The sequence below is a fragment of the Mus caroli genome, unplaced genomic scaffold, assembly GCF_978045245.1.
Source record: "Mus caroli unplaced genomic scaffold, Mus_caroli_1 scaffold_2, whole genome shotgun sequence".
Classification (NCBI taxonomy): Eukaryota; Metazoa; Chordata; class Mammalia; order Rodentia; family Muridae; genus Mus; species Mus caroli.
The window spans coordinates 91,522,892-91,540,190 of record NW_028227257.1 but is presented as its reverse complement, the minus strand read 5'-3'; the positions used below and the strand labels follow the sequence as shown (position 1 = coordinate 91,540,190).

The 17,299-nt window shown below is 34.8% G+C and overlaps 1 protein-coding gene across 1 annotated transcript; it reads right to left on the bottom strand.

The window, feature by feature from the left end:
- Nucleotides 1-10,967: 10,967 nt before the first annotated feature.
- On the bottom strand, nucleotides 10,968-12,020 carry LOC110289721 (olfactory receptor 4C15-like). The gene has a single exon (XM_021156076.2). It carries the CDS (start codon nucleotides 11,901-11,903, stop codon nucleotides 10,968-10,970), a length of 936 nt encoding a protein of 311 aa, XP_021011735.1. The 5' UTR covers nucleotides 11,904-12,020.
- Nucleotides 12,021-17,299: the final 5,279 nt, after the last annotated feature.

Sequence of the window (17,299 nt, the reverse complement as noted above, 5' to 3'; positions counted from 1 at the left end):
GAATATGCAAAAACTAAAAAGAGCAGAGAATCTTATCTACCAAAGGAAGAAGAAACAAAAGCACAGAAAAATGAGACTGATTTTAACTGTTTTTCAAACTATGAAGTAGAATAGAACTTAAAATCAACTAATCTAAACTTCAATAAAGAAAAAGTGATGTGGAAAAAAGTTTGCTATTACACATGTTACAACTATTAAAGAGTTAAAATTTTACTTATATTTCATTGCATTAAAAAATTATGTTGTAGGTCTGGGGAGATGGCTCTGCAATTAAGAGCACAGACTGTTCTTCCAGAGGTCATGAGTTCAAATCCCAGCAGGTGAGCATGCTGGCTCACAACCATCTGTAATGAGATCTGATGCCCTTTTCTTGTGTGTCTGAAGACAGCTACAAAGTACTCATATATAATAAATGAATAAATCTTTAAAAGAAAAAAGAAAAAAATTATGTTGTCATGACACCTAAGTGAAACTAAAGATAATAAAGTTAGTAACTGCTCAGTATGGAGTCCTAGTGAATAATATGTGGCATTGTTAGGGTTTTTAATGAAAAAAATATGAATAGAAGTGGAAAGTATAAACAACAAATGATGTTTAACACACATTTTGTTCTGTTTTGTGTTGTTCTGTTTTGTTTTTTTCAGTGAGAACTTCAGTTGGTCTTTTTGTAGTCTTAATCTCTCTCCTTTAAACCTTCTTCCTTTGCTCATGTGTGAACAAGGCATATTGACAATGGCAACAGAGCAAAGATGGACCAATCAGCAAGATAGGAAAATTACTAAAAACTATATAGCTTACATGAAAAAGTAATTCACTTTTCTCATTTAAGGAATTCAATTTTAACACCACCATGAATAACCACTTGACTATAATTTAGATTCTTGAGACTTAGTTATTTGTCAATTTTGAAAACTTGTGTGGTAGTGTAGAAGTGCTTGAAGAGAATACTTCGAGCATTTGGCGCTATTCCAGAAGACCTAGGTCACTTCCCTGCATACACATGTTAGCTTACATGCAAGGAGAACCATTATCCTCTTCTGAACTGTGTCTACCAAGCAGGGACCAGTACATATGCATGCACACAAACATTTAAAATAAAAATAAAAAACTAATTTATTTAAAATAAGTAAAATGTAACCCTGTCTTGTAAATACCATTCTGAGAAAAATGGCTAGTGATTTATATGAATTTAATATAAAACATATTCATTTTGTACACAAGGTTTATGAGAACTCAAGCAGAATTGGCAAAGGACTGCACAAAATACAAAGTTATAGGTCACAGTATACTTGCTTACAAAAGTTGCAATGAAACTCCAGAGGGATTAAGTGTGGCCTCACAGCTCGGGGTTGAGAGAAAGACGAAAGGAGGACTTGAAGAAAGAAAAAGAGAAGAAATGGTATAAATATATTTTTAAATTTTTTTCAAAGATATAACTAAACCAAGAAAAGAAATACGAAATACAAGGGGAGGGTATAAAAACCTTACTTTAAATTCCTTAGACTTGTGCTGAAATCCAGACACTCTCTTTTTACTGTGCCATGAATTATGTTACATAAAGTTCCACAAATTCTATACATCTCAGTTTTAGTATCTGTAAATTCTCCTAGTAGGAAGGAGTATCAATAGGGCTTACAGGGAAGCACAGTTGCTTCAGGTAGCCTTCCTGCAGAGAGCACCAACTACAGTAGGAGATTGTAAGGAAAATAAACTCTATGTTCATCCAAAAATTAGTAATTCTTAGTTTCTATCATGTCCTATTTAAGATAATCACTAGTAGCAAACAAAATAATCCCATCATATTTCGAATCCATAAGTTTCTAAAATTTGTCTTAAAATATCCACCAGAGTACATATACAGGGTCACATATTACTATTAAAAGTTATAGGTTATAAATCATTTAGAAAATAATTGCTCTATAACAAGCACTATTCTGAATTGAAGCCTTTAACACTAAGAGAATATTGATTGGAAACTAAGCTCCATATAAATAAAAACTCTTGTTTAGATTAGGCAAGTATATCTCTGTTCTGTTCATAATTTTGACAACCAAAAGCTGTGTAGTAGAATCTTGTTCATCCATATGAGGGGTATAATAAATTTTCCTGTTCAATCTTGTTAATAAATATTTAGATAAAAACAGGAAGTGCTGAGGACAGAGAATATGATCATTACTACATATGTCAATTATATTTACCTCCACCACAATACTAGTGCTCAGAGAAAAATATGGAAGAGAATGGGGGAAATATAATAGCTGGGGTATGGGAAGGGACACCCTAAAATACCCTCTGGACTAGATGCAGCTATTAACTTCTTGAACTCAAAGTAGCTGCAATTGTCTGCAAAAGATTAAGAAAATCTTAAATCCTAGCATGAATGGGGAAGATAATTTCCACACCTAATGCTGGAGGTATTCACATTTAATGTTTACTAGGGGTAGGCAACCCTAGGATTTATTCAGTGGTTGGTTCCCCATGTTCCAGTGTGTAAGACTGGGAATCTTACATCTGGGAAATATTAATGGTATAGTGAGTTATCAAAAAATATGAGAATCATGTTGTGAGAATGTGTTGAATTTGACTTGGGAGGGTTACAAGAGGGGAATGAAGGTAGATAGTATCTTGTTTAGTTGTAGAGATGAATCAATATTTTAAATATACAGAAAAACTGAAAGAATACTAAAATTAGGCCAAATATAATGGTAGTTAGAAAGAAAATTGAATTACTCAATTCTCAAGTAGGCAAAAACAACAACAAAACAACAAAACAAAACAGTTTCAGTGTAATATAAATTTGTCACAGAAAAATAACAAACTGCCAGTTTTGAGTTTTGGCTCAATGAAAGATAAATTGATAGTTCTTTGCCTTGGTGGAAAATTGAGATAGTCTAGTGTAGACACAGCTGCGCTCAAACTCACCTTTTAGCTTGGGGTAGCTTTAAATTTCTTATACTCTCTCCTCCATCTTCAAATGCTACTTTTAAAACATTGTGGAATTACACTCAGACAAATTCATAATTTTATATCAAGATATCCTGCAAACTATAAATTACAAGGAACATATGAGTATTGATTTCAGCATTATTTTAAACAACACCAACATATAGTGATATAAAAACTGAATTACTCAAAGGACAAGTGTATTTTCAAAATTATATCATTTATACTAGAATTGGTTCACTCCAATAATCTTTTAGAAAACATATCAGGAATTGTCTCCAAACAACAAATCTGTTTATACTTCTTGTACCATTAAACTCAGTCTTTAATTAAATGAAATGAGGATACAGTGTCAGACTGGATAGCGAAATTCCTAAAACTCTTGTAACAGGGATGATTGGTAAATAACAAAATTACAACTCACCATCACATCACACTACTTATAAAGTACAATTAAAGTGAAGATCTCAACTGTGAATCATTTTCAGTGTAAGTTTAGGCATTACTATGGTGACCTACCAGAAGAGGTAGGACCACCATTTTGCCTAAGGAGGGGTGAATCAGCCCAGCTTGGAAATGGAGCTGGCAGAAACTCCAGTGCTGATCATAGTGAGTTAAGTCAGAAATTCAAAGAAATTACATGCTTGTTTAGTGATATTGTTACTATATTTTATGAAGTAGATGTGAATTATAAAATTATATACATTTTGTAATACTTTCATTAAATATGATGTCCTGATTATAAAATAAATTAAAGTACTATTTTATAACTAAAAACATCACTGAAAATGTACATTTATGATTCTTACCATATAGTAGTATGTTGAAATATCTAGAGATGTCCAGTTCTCATTCTTGGTGAAGAATAGTCTCTTCAGTGGTGACCGAAAGGCGATATCTGTAGCCAATTATTTCTGACAGTCTCGCAGATGCACGAGTGAAGGTTGAGAATGTTCCCAATGTTCCTCTCTTACAATCTTCATCACATTATAAGGATAAAGGAAAAATAACAGGGCAGGACCTCTCCTTAATTGTTAGTGGAACTTAATATGATTTTCCTGAGAGGATCTACCTCTGAACCTCTGAGACTTCTCCTGAACTCCCACATGGTTTGAACAATTTCTTGCCCTTGAGTTGCTGAGATAGAATACTTTATACTTTTTCAATAATTAGAATGTTCACAATTTTATTACTTCCAAAATCTGCTTTAAAAAATACTTTGGGAGGCTCTATTGATAATCCTTTTATAATATCATGTCAAGGAACTGACAGTTAATAAATGGATGGGATATTGTGTAACTTTGTAGAATTTAAGTGAAATTGCTGATTACTAATGTAACAGATGAGTTTTGTCATAAAGAGTCTATCAATTACTCTTTAAGAATAATATGAAGTTTTCTGGAATAATATTACCAATGAGACTATGCAGTAATACCAGTGTTTTTATTTCTGTTTTTTCTTATTTAGATATTTTATTTATTTACATTTCAAATATTATGCCTTTTCCAGGTTTCCCCTCAGCAAACTGCCAACCCATACACCCTCACATTGCTTCTATGATGGTGCTCACCTACCTACCCACCCACAACCACCTCACTGCCCTGACATTCCCCTACATTGGAGAATCCAGCTTTCACAGAACTAAAGGCCTCTCTTCCCACTGATGGCAGCTAAGGCCATCCTCTGCTACATATGCAGGTGGAGTGATGGGACCCTCCACATGTACTCTTTGATTGGTGGTTTAGTCCCTGGGAACTCTGTGGGATCTGGTTGATTGATAGTGTTGTTTTTCCTATGGGGTTGCAAAACCTTTCAGCTCATTCAGTCCTTTTCATGATTCCTCCATTGAGGTCCCCATGATCAGTCCAATGATTGGCTTTGAACATCCACATCTGTATTTGTCAGACTCTGGCCCAGTCTCTCCAGAGACAGCTATATCAGGTTCTTGATAGCAATTACTTCTTGGCATCAGCAATAGTGATTGGGTTTGGTAATTTTATATGAGATGGATCCCCATATGGGGCAGTCTCTGGATGACATTTCCTTGAGTCTGGTCCACACTTTGCCCCTGTATTTCCTTTAGAAAGGAGCAATTCTGTGCTAAAAAAATTGTAGATGAGTGGGTGACCCCATCCCTCAACTGGAGGCCTTGCCTAACCTCAGGATATGGTCTCTACATGTTCTCCCACCCTTTTGTTGTGCATTTCAGGTAATGTCATCCCCTTTGAGTTCTGGGAGCTTCTTACTCCCATGGTATCTGGGACTTGCTGGTGCCTAGCCACAGTTCCCATTGCTCATTGCTACACACCTCTCTGATCAATTTCCTGACCCTGTGTATATCACCTGTTTCCTCCCATATCTGATCCTTCCCTGCTTTTTACCTCTCTACAACCTCTATTTCTCCTAATTCCCTCCCACTGTCTACCTCTTGTGAGTATTTTGCTTCTTCTTCTAAGAAGGACTAAAGCATCCATACTTTGGTCTTCCTTCTTCTTGAGCTTCATATAAGTCTATGAGTTGTATCATGGGTATTCCTACTTTTTGCCTAATATACATTTATCAGTGATTACATACCATGTGTGTGCTTTTGTGACTAGGTTACTTCACTCAGGATGATATTTTCTAGATCCATCCATTTGCCTGCAAATTTCATGAATTCATTGTTTTTTAATTGCTGAGTAGTACTCCATTGTGTAAATGTACCACATTTTCTGTATCTATTCTTTTGAAGAACATCTGGTTTCTTTCAATCTTCTGGCTATCACAAATAAGGCTCCTATAAACATAGTGGAGCATATGTTCTTATTACATGTTGGAGCATATTCTGGCTATATACCCTGGAGTGATATATCTGGGTCTTCAGGTAGTATTATGGCCAATTTTCTGAGGAACTGCCAGACTGATTTCCAGAGTGGTTGTATGCCATGCACTCTGGTCAAGTCCGCTTGACAGGCCGTGAAGCCTAAAAGCCACTCATGAGGCAGAGAGTTTCAAGGAAGCTCAGCTCCTGGAGTTTTGGCGTTCTCATACTCACACTCTATTCCCGTGTTAGTCTGATGTATGGATATACAAGCTCTCCTTTAATATTTTATTATAAATGCCCTTTAAGATTAAATTCTGTTATAGTTAGTTTCCCCAGTGTTCCAAGATCCCAGAAGCCACTGAGCTTAGAATCCTGTGAGAAGGCAGTAAGGAAGTTAACCTATTCAGCAACTAATTAAGCATTACAATAGACAGAGTCAGTGGCTCAACTGGTCTGCAGAAAAGCCAGGGAATCTCACTGAGATAGAAATCTTCAGTACAGGCTACATTGCATATTAAAAACAAGTTGGTATATTCTCCTGACAAATGGAGATTCTCCAGATACTTAAAAGTTACACTCATATAAGAATTTAGCAAGGCCTAGGAAATTAGGGGGGTTGTGATATTGCATTATTCTTGAGGCCTGCCAAGAGCAGAACCCCCTCATGCTAGCCTTCACAAGGTTCAAAGGTATAACACTAGAGTGTGAAATCTTTGCCTGGCACTAAGCTGGCCCTAGGCAGGACTGCTTTATCTTTACTGTAAACATTTACCTGGTTACTGTAAATCCTTTTAAAGTCATTCCTTTGTTTTGTACCTGGTAACTTCAATGTACCTTGCCTGCTGTGACTTCCAACCTTTGTATTTTCTGTACTATAAAAAGTTTGATGCTCAACCTGACAAATACATATTCTACACAATCTCTCCTGTGTGCATCTGTCTGTCATCTCATCCAACGTGTTGCCCACCTGCGACTAGAGACCTGTTCCAGGAGACATAGGGATCGAGAGGGTCTGCGGCAGTTGTATCAGCCTACAATCCCACCAACAATGGAGGAGTGTTCCTCTTTCTCCACATCCTTGCCAGTATCTGCTATCACCTGAGTTTTTTTATCTTAGCCATTCTGACTTTTGTGAGGTAGAATCTCAGGGTCATTTTGATTTGCATTCCCCAGATGACTAAGGATGTTGAGCATTTCTTTAAGTACTTCTCAGTTATTCTATATTTCTCAGTTGAGAATTCTTTGTTTAGATCTATAACTCATTTTTAATGGGGTTATTTGGTTCCCTTGACTCTAACTTCTTGTCAAAATAAACTTGGGGAAGTTGTAGCTTATTTGGCTTCCACATCCATGTTATTGTCTATCATTGAAGGATGTTGGGACAAGTATTTATGGTGAAATATGAAATCAGGAAGTGAAGCAGACACCATGGAGGAACGTTGTTACAGAAATGTACACTTGGATTTCTCAATTTACTTTCTTATTAATCTCAATACCACCTGCTCACAAATTGTACTAACTTGATGATTGACCCTTCTATACCAACTATAAACAAAGAGGAGCTCACCACAGGCTGGCCTACAGCCTATTATGATGGGTGTACTTTCTAAGTTAATGTTTTCTCTGTTCATATGACTCTATCTTTTGTCCAGCTGACAAAAAACAAAGAAATACACAAAATTAATCAAATAAGACCTAATGTCACTTAAATTTTTTTGAAAGTATATTTCACTTCTTTAGTAATATTTATTCTGACACATAATTTTAGGCTATTTTGATAATATGCAGTCCCTGATTTCTTTATTTGTAAGTTTGTTGTTTATGTACAGAAAAGTTACTGATCTTTTTGTGTGTCTGTGTTGTGTTCCACTACTTTGATGAGAGTTTTTATTAAGGGAAGAAAAATTCTGGTTAATTTATGTTTTTGTTTTATTGTTGTGTATGTGTCAAATAATATCATCTGGAAATAAGAATAGAATGTCTGGTGATATTTATTTCCTGAAAGTATCAAACAGGTTCAAAGGAGGCTTAATCAAATCAATTCCCATAAGTGTTATAAAAGAGTGTTTATATACTGTGATAACATATGCATGCAGCTTTGGTAATCTTCTGGATCATCTGGAGTAGATAAACTTAAGGTTTAACTGTAAAATTCTGTTAAAGTTTTTAATAAAAATATGATTCATTTACACAATGGAATACTACTCAGCTATTGAGAACAAGGACATCCTGAGTTTTGCAGGCAAATGGATGGATCTGGAAAATATCATCCTGAGTGAGGTAACTCAGACACAAAAAGGCACGCTTGGTATGTACTTCCTAATAAGTGGATATTAGCCAAAAAAATATCTCTAGAATACCCATGATACAGCCCACAGAACTCAAAGACGTCAACAAGTTGAAGGGCCCAATGAGGATGCCTCAGTCCCACTTGGGAGGGAAGAAGAAAGCAATCACAAAGCAGGTGGGAGGGAAGAACCTGGGAGGGAAATGGAAGGAGGGGGTTTAGGGAAGAGGGGAACATGATCTGGTATTGGTTGGGAGGAAAGGACTGAAATCCCTTGTGCCAGTAGAAAGAATGGCAACCTCAGGAGAGAGAAGGATGGCAGAACCCTCTCAAATATACCAGAGAACTGGGAAGTGAGAGTCTCTCATGACTCCAAGGGAGGGACCTTAGATGAAATGCCCTACAGTGTGGAGAGGAAACTTGTAGAGCCTACTTCCAACAGAAAGACAGGGCATCAAGTGAGGGATAGGGTTGCCATCCCACAGTCAAAACTCTGACCCATAATTGTTCCTTTCTGAAAGAACTTCAGGAATGGAAATGAAGAGGAGCCTGAGGAAAAGAATGTCCAGCGACAGGCCCAAAGTGGAATCCAGCACAAGAGTAGACTCCAAGACCTGACACTATTATAGAGGCTATGGAGCACTCACAAAAAGGGACCTATCATGACTGCCCTCTGAAAGGCCCAGCAAGCAGCTGAAAGAGTCTGATGCAGATTTTTGCAACCAATCAATGGACAGAAGTTGCTGAATCCTGTGAGTGAATTAGGAAAAAGCTGAAAGAAGTTGAGGAGAAAAGCGATCCTGTAGGAGAACCTGCGGTCTCAATTAACCTGGACCCCCGATATCTCTCAGACAACAAACCACCAACCAATCAGAATATACTAGCTGATATGAGGCCCCCAACACATATGCAGCAGAGGACTGCTGGGTCTGTGTTCAGTCAGAGAAGATACACCTTACACTGAAGAGACTGGAGGCCCCAGGGAGTTTAGAGGTCTGGTAGGCTGGGGGTTGGAGAGGGACATCCTCCTGGAGACAAGGGTGCAAGCAGTTGGAGGGTGGACTTGGGTGGGAATAAAATCTGGAGTATAAATAAATAAGTAATAAGTAAATAAATAAGTAAATGAGTAAATATAAGATTAAATTTTTAAAAAGACACTTATCTCTTTCCAATACCACATTTTCTCTGCTTTTGAGTGTACACAGAAATTTCCTTTGTCTCAGGAACCAGACACAGAGGAGACTGGCTCAGATTTGGAACTGAAATATGTACAACACATGAGTCAGAACTAAGAACAGACAGATAGGATATGCACAACAGACAGCAGACACACCAGTCACCACAAACTACAGACAGGCAGAAAAACATGGAGAGACATAAATAATTAAATTATGGGCTCACTTTTTATCATACTAACGCAAGAACAAGTTTATGTTTCTGCTTTGTAATGTGACATCTAAAGATTTTGCTATTTCCTCTGTGATTTCTGTATTATTTTTTCCCAATGGAAAGTCTCATGTGTCTTCTATAGTTCCATGTATATTGTCTCTGACAATTAACATCAATTAGAAACAAACACTATTAATGTTCAGCATTTTTAATCATAAAATTCAGTTGCTGGCTAGAATTGTTGATTCTGAGTAGAAGGTGATTAACACTAAGTTAATTTCCCATAAATTCCTCTTGATAATGAACAGAAACATAACCACAATATAAATATTCTCCATTGATAAGTATATATATATACATATATATAATTATTATTTGTACATACAAAGTTATGAATATTATAATCACATAATAAATTGAAATTAATTGACATTTTGGAAACTACTTTTAAATCTGCTTATTCTGGCTTCTATTACTTTCCTGTAAAGAGTTGGGTACATGTGCTCATTATGTCATTATCTGTGCCCTGTTTTGACTAGAAAACTACTGTCTGCAAGCATTTTTTGTTGTGGCTGAAAAGGAAGATTACGTGGATATTTCTGTATGTAATCAAGTCCCAGAGCTCATTGGAGTAGGATAGTCACACTGTCCAAGAGAAATTCCAGATGGTCTAGCATATTTTATCTGTCATGAAATTGATGAAGCACTCATGTTTTCTAGCAGACAAGAATGGGATCACCTTAAAATGAAGCCAGATGATGCAGAAACACCTAAATGTCAGGTCAGGGTTTCTCCCTCTGCATTTATAAGTTATAAGGGCTCAATGTGTCATGTAGAAACCTGTTTTCTCTTGGAAAAACTTTAATATTTTTCTTATAAAATATACACTTATTTTGTCATCCAATTTTTAAAGTAAAACATAGAGTTAATACAAAGAATTCAAAGAATTAGAGCATTTCAAATATACAATGAAATAAATAAGGTAAAATTGAACTCCCTTTAATTTTATATAACAATGATGAGTAGCCAAGCCAGAGTGAAACTATGAACCCAGAAATATAGCCAACATCCCGCTATTAAGGTGCTCTCTATCAAATTTTTTAATATTATCATAAAAGCACTGCGTTATTTTCTCAATAAAATACTAGGCTCTTTAGATTTAGAGGTATATTTTTGTGTGCTAAGTTTGGTGTGTGTGTGTGTGTGTGTGTGTGTGTGTTTATTTCTGTTTTACATGTTGGTACACATGGTGCTTGTATCTGGGAAAATGCATACAAAACCAAAAAAGTTACTGAATGCGAGCATTTGTAGCCTTCTCTCTTATTTTCTTAAGCAACACTTGATTAAAAATTGAACTCATTGTTTTTCAAATATTAAATAGATGAAGTAAAACACTGGAATCTTCAAATCTCTTATCCAATAGAGCAAAGTGGGCTTTCATACTTATATTCTGACATGTTATGAAAAATGAAACTCATCTACACATTTTGACCTAGCAAGTATCTTTATCCATTGATGGATTTCCCAAATGGTATAAAAGATATACTAATATCTAACAAAAATCACTATTAGCCTCTTCCACATTTTTCTGATGGCATTTATCATTTCCTTATTCCTGAAAGTGTAAACCATAGGATTTAGCAATGGTGTCAGGACATTGACAAATATAAGGGTGTCCTTCTCATAGGAGAATGCAGATGTATCCCGTGCATATATTAATATGCATGGAACAAGGAACAAAACCACAACAGTAACGTGGGCTCCACAGGTAGAAAGAGCTTTCCTTCGTCCTTCAGAACTGTGGGCTCTCAGAGAGAACAAAATGATACCATAGGAAACAAGCAACAAGGAGAAGATAATGATGCAAATTGCACCACTGTTTGCAAACACCAAAAGAACAAATATATGAGTGTCCGTGCAGGCCAGCTTCAGCAATGGAAACAAGTCACACATATAATGATCAATAACATTGGGTCCACATAAAGGCAGCTGCAATGTGAATATAACTTGTACAATAGCGTGCAAAAAGCCCCCTGCCCAGGATATTGCTACTAAAATGCTACAGAGCCTCCGGGTAAGGATGGAAGAATAGTGCAAGGGTTTGCAAATAGCCACGTAACGGTCATAGGCCATGGCTGCTAGGACAATCATCTCTGCTCCTGAGAAGAAATGGACTGAAAACAGTTGTGTCATGCAACAGCCAAAGGAGATGGTCTTCTTCTCATGTAAGAAGTCTACAACCATCTTGGGTGTAACAGTAGAAGATACACAAGCATCCAGGAAGGACAGGAATGCCAAGAAGAAGTACATGGGAGAGCTCAGCAGTGCAGGGCTGTACATGATTGTGACCACAATTATCATGTTACCCCCTACAGTTGCCATGTAGACCAATAGAAATACAACAAACAGTATTTTTTCAATTTTGGGGTTCTGAGAAAGCCCTAAGATTATGAACTCGGTAACACAACTCTGGTTTTGCATAATTCTTAAGAGGACAGTCAAAATAAACTTTCTTTACACAAAACTTTACTTATGAAAAAAGGTTTCTTATATGTTTATATTTCCATCAACAAGATAATACATCCTTATGCAAATAGATACATTTGCATTGAGGAGTCTATTGTAATTTAAAATAGAATATTAGAAAAAGTGGAGGATATACTTGAGTAACATGAATTGAGTATTAAATTATTGTTTATTTCTAATAAATCATCTTTTATATTTTGATTATTAACACATCCACCTCTATGAGTGGAATAAAATACTTTAACTTTGCATAATCACCTCTTATAAATCATCTTGGTTTTTTTGAAATGAATATTAAAAGACATTTTATAACTATAACCTTGCTGTGTATAAAAGGCCAGGGTTAATTATCCTGTAATGTCTTGTTGGAGCACTATATATTTGAACAGCACATAAAAATCCCAACTATATTTTAAATTTGTTTAAACATTAGAAACATAACCTCAAATAATTTATTTTTCATAAAGAAAAATTCTCTAGGAACTTTATAGTCTAGCATCATACATGATACATATGTTGAAAGAGTTAAAGTTTCACTTTTATTTCACTTTAAATTGTGATCACAACTTTATGAATGTAATTCTGTTTTCATCAAAATTAAGAGAAATAAAAAAAAACCTCCTTTTGAGTTTTCAATCTCCTGTTCAACAGTAAATGGCATATTTACTATTTAAATTGTCTGATGTTCAAATCCAAGTACAAGACAGAAGAAAAAAGGAATAATTAAACTTGAATTTTAAGAGATAGATGTTCCAAGAACCATGAGTCTTCCATGGAATCAACTAGATGAACACTGAGATTGTTTATCTAGGTTACAGGAGCACTAGGAGTTCTGCTTTCTAGTTCCTTCTCTGAATTAACAGAAAAGCATCTTCTTACTTTGATTCTATATGAATGAGAGATCTCGACAAAGAAAATAGTAAATGATGAAGGTTCAGAAGATGATGGACCAGATACTCACATATGAAAATTGGTGATATCACATAACTGAAAAAGAGAAATTATTTATCTAATTAATTTTACAGACATGAGATGTAATTATGTTACTTACGATTTTATGTTAATGTGTTAAGAAAGTATTTGGTAAGACAGTTGGAATCTTTATTTTAAAAATCTGTGACTAAAATAATGCAGTTGTATCAAAAAGAAAGATTGAGGTAGTCTTAAGGACATTAATTCAATTAGAACACAGACTTGTAAAGCCTACACAACTCATTTAAGATGGTGAAGGTGAATCAGTACCTACTTAAAGCTTCCACCCCTATGTCCCAGCATCTTTTGTAGAGTAACATACTTGCATAATATATAAAAAGCAACATGAACATCAAGCCAGCCACACATCCTATATCTACATTGGTGCACTGCCTTCCCATCCTAATGTTTGTTATAATTGAAATATCTGAAATGAAAGTACAGTTCAGTTGTAGTTTATGATTATATTTTAGAGCAGTCAGAAGATATGCAAATTAAACACAAGATGCAGTCTTAGTCTCAATTAAATCATGCAGTATAAAAGAGATAATAGTGAGATGCACATTACCTGAGAGCCTCCTTCCTGAGTATCAATTTTTATTACACCAAGAGTTGCTTCTTAACCTGCAAGATGAGTGCCAAACAAATCATACTCCATTATGGTGTTATGAATCACAACCATCAACATGGCAAGATATACCTAAAGCAATAAGGAGACACTCCTATTTCAGCAGTAACCAGCATTGGAATTGAACTTAAGGGCTAAATGCAATAGGAGGAAAACTATGCCCATTATTATCCAACTACCTAAGTTTAATGTAGGTATGGGTCTTAGAGGAAAGTCTTTTACCACCGCTTTACTACCTCATCCCAACCCCTAACTGAACCAAAAATTTATCCTTAAACCCATGGATAAGTTTAGATCTCACCCCATGTCAAAGAAGTTATTCTTTGTAGCAAATGGACACATTTCATTACCAGAAACTGATCAAATTACACAGACTAATTATTAGGAACCCAACCCCAACAGAAACAGCTATTACAGTTTCAACAACTAAGTTATACCTATGTTATCTCAGAAATGTGCCCAAATACTGAGTAGGACAATAATATACATGCTAATGTGGGAAAGGAATTCTCATGGGGCCCACATGTAGACAAATAACCATGGGCCAGTAATGACTGCTGAGGGACTGAGAATCACTCTTTTCCAGGGATGAGCTCCCAGATAGGTGTCCAGTAAGAAGGGTCAACCCTTACATCATTTACATACGTGCAACAATATACAGACTGAACAGGTTTTACTTTTAAATGTTTGTATTTATATATTATGTCACAATGGTATTTTTTAAAGGGCCAAAAATTTTAGAGGTTGTTAAAGAGAAGATAGGAAGAAGATGATAGCAGTTCATATGGGAGGAGTTAGCAGAAAGTGAGAGTTATTTCATTATATTTCAGTTGGAAAGTAAATAGGATTTTAAAAGGATAATAGTAAGAAATTTATTTAACTGTAAATATGATTTTTTTATTTAGATGAGGCAAACATTCTTACTTTTTCTACATTATCTTGCCAAATGAATGTACAATAAAGTTCTGTGTCAGACTCAAGTGAATCTATGTGAGACATAATATGGAGCCTCTGTTCATATGTTATCTGTGTTCATCTAATATTAGACTAAATTTAAAAAGAATTTACTTTAATGAGAGAATATCTGAGATATGGTCATAATACATTTTATGCAAGCTTGAAATTCTAAAAGGAATAGAAAATAAATTATAAGTGTCCTTAACAAAACGTCTTGATATATAATACCCATGTGCCATTTACTGACCTACCACAGGAGAAGGATTTTTTACCCATAACAGTAAATATTCTTTATGCTAGTGGTATTGGAAAAGCCATAGCTAACCTAAGATGGGAACAAGCTCATCATATCTTTGAATTTTTGATCTTGTTGGTCCACTTCCAACTTTTGGGATTATAAGCATATGTTTGTGATCACAAACAACAGAAGGCATATTCTTTATTAGCATATTCTGCAAATTGTATGTCAAAAGGAACATGAATATTGATGTCAAGATTGTTTAAAAAGTGCTCTATGCCAAAAAATGAAATGAAATATTGAATCAGTAAAAGTAAACGTCTTTTTAAAGGTAGCACTTTAAAATGAATCTCAATGACTTTAAGATCACTTTATTAATGCAGTAAATGTAGAACATATACTAGATATTTCAGAACTTTAAGTAGGTATTAATCTTTGATACCTACTTAAAGTAGGACTGATACCTACAGTCCTCAAGCCCATACTTTTATTCTAAATATTAAGTGAATTGAGAGACTTTTACTATAGAATGTAATAGACTGGGTATAATACTGAAAAGTGAGAAAAATATAAAACTATCATAAGAGCTCTACAGTTAAGATTATTACAAATAACTATAGCATGAAACTACATATAAAAACTTAAGTAAATTTCATAAAAGAAGAGGCATTTTAAAACTTTGTTAAGTATAAGTGAGACTATGAGAGGAATGTTAACAATTAATTCACTGAAATTATAAATAAATATTCAATATTTATTTATTAAATAAGTAAAATGTTATTTTCTAGTATGGAGCCTAATATTTGTGACAAATAAGCTCTTTTATTATTAAAATACTGGAAAGTAAACACTAAGATGACACTCACAAAATTTAATTCCCTCTCAATTTTTGAAAATAATGTCAGATTTTAAAACCATTCATCTAATCATCAAGAGTGGAAGTAATGAATGGATGTAACAGGGTATGTTGATTTTAGATTATTTATATTATAGTTTTTCCATTAACAACCATATATTTGACTAAACTCTTCCTTCAACTCATTGTTCTTTGGTTTCAAAGCCATATTTTCATCTAGGAAAAACTCATTTTTTTCATATTATTATCTATAAATATAGTATATAACATCTATCATATTATCCTAAAATTATTCTGTGATCTTTTCCATAGCAGCTATGCATTTTGAAATAGCTTTCATGGTAAAATACTGTACTAAGGGGTACAAAACAGAAACTGGAATCCCTGGGCCATTTTCTAAGCATATGTAATATCCTTACCTTGCTTGACCAAGTGTTACTTCTGTGAAAATTCCAAAGATACTTATCCTTTCCATTCATTCCTAACCAAGATTCTTTGTTGTTTTCATTTCTTTCTTATACAACTAAGGGTCAGCAGGAAAGAAGCTCTGGTGGAGAATGGTACCTCTGCTTCTTTAGTGTTTTGTTCATCATAGTTGTTGAACAACACATAAATAGAGAATCCAAATGTTTCCTACCTCACTGCATCTGGAATTAAAAAGGTTTCTCTGAGACATCATGAATCTATGAGACTAATTCTTAGTTCCCCAAGGTTTGTAAATTGTTGGGTCCCAGGAGATTCCATGACATAATTTTGTGCAACTTTCAACTAGTTTCAAAGGTTATAATATTTCCATATCCATCTAAAGTTATTTTGTGTGTCTGCACAATTTGGAAAGTGTTCTATATGAAAATAATTCTGTATGCTTCATTTGAAGACGAGTAGACTGCTCTGTGCATTAATGGATCTCATGTTGTGTCTCTGCACAGAGCCTAAGGGGAAAGACTTATGTCAGGAGAAATGAGTTAATTCATTGGTAAGGAAAATGTCCATTCTTTTGTTAAACACTGTAAAAACTTCTCAGGAAAGAAAAAATGTAGAAATATATGTGAGATACATAATAATTAAAATATATTTTTGCCTTAAAGAACATTTATATTTTATGTTTTTCTATTTTTCATATTTCCATACACTTGCACAGTATCTTATGGTCACATTACACTTCAGCATCTCTTCCTTCTCCACTTCCCATTCATCCTGTCCTCTTATTAATTAACAAGTCCCTGTTATATCTGTGTCCTTTTTACTGACCACTGAATTTATTCAGGGTGACTTGTATGTAGATGGATGGGACTTATTTCCAGGACCATGGGCCACCTATCTGTGGCTTCATAGATGAAGAAATTAGTATTCACTTGGCATATAACTTGAATTTACAATACTTTTCAAGGAAGATTAGGCCTTCATGCAACCATGTTAAATAACTGGTGGAATATTGCAAAACCTAAACTTAAGTTTATCATATGTTGGTGTCTACTGTTGGTTAATGGTTACAAAGTCCATTCCATCTATTTCAAATAACATATCACAGCATACTCTTTCATCATCCAGGAATAAATGGATTACAGAGTAAAGTATACTTACTTGAAAATATTGCATTTAAATGCCAGAGGTATAAAGTCCAGGCACATGAGTGGAAATGGTGGGAGAGAGCACATGAGGTGTTAGAGGGAGGAAAGGGAAAGAAAAATGAATAATTA

What these genes read in the sequence shown, in the direction of transcription:
- LOC110289721 (XM_021156076.2), bottom strand. Translation starts at nt 11,903, where the DNA reads ATGCAAAACCAGAGTTGTGTTACCGAGTTCATAATCTTAGGGCTTTCT.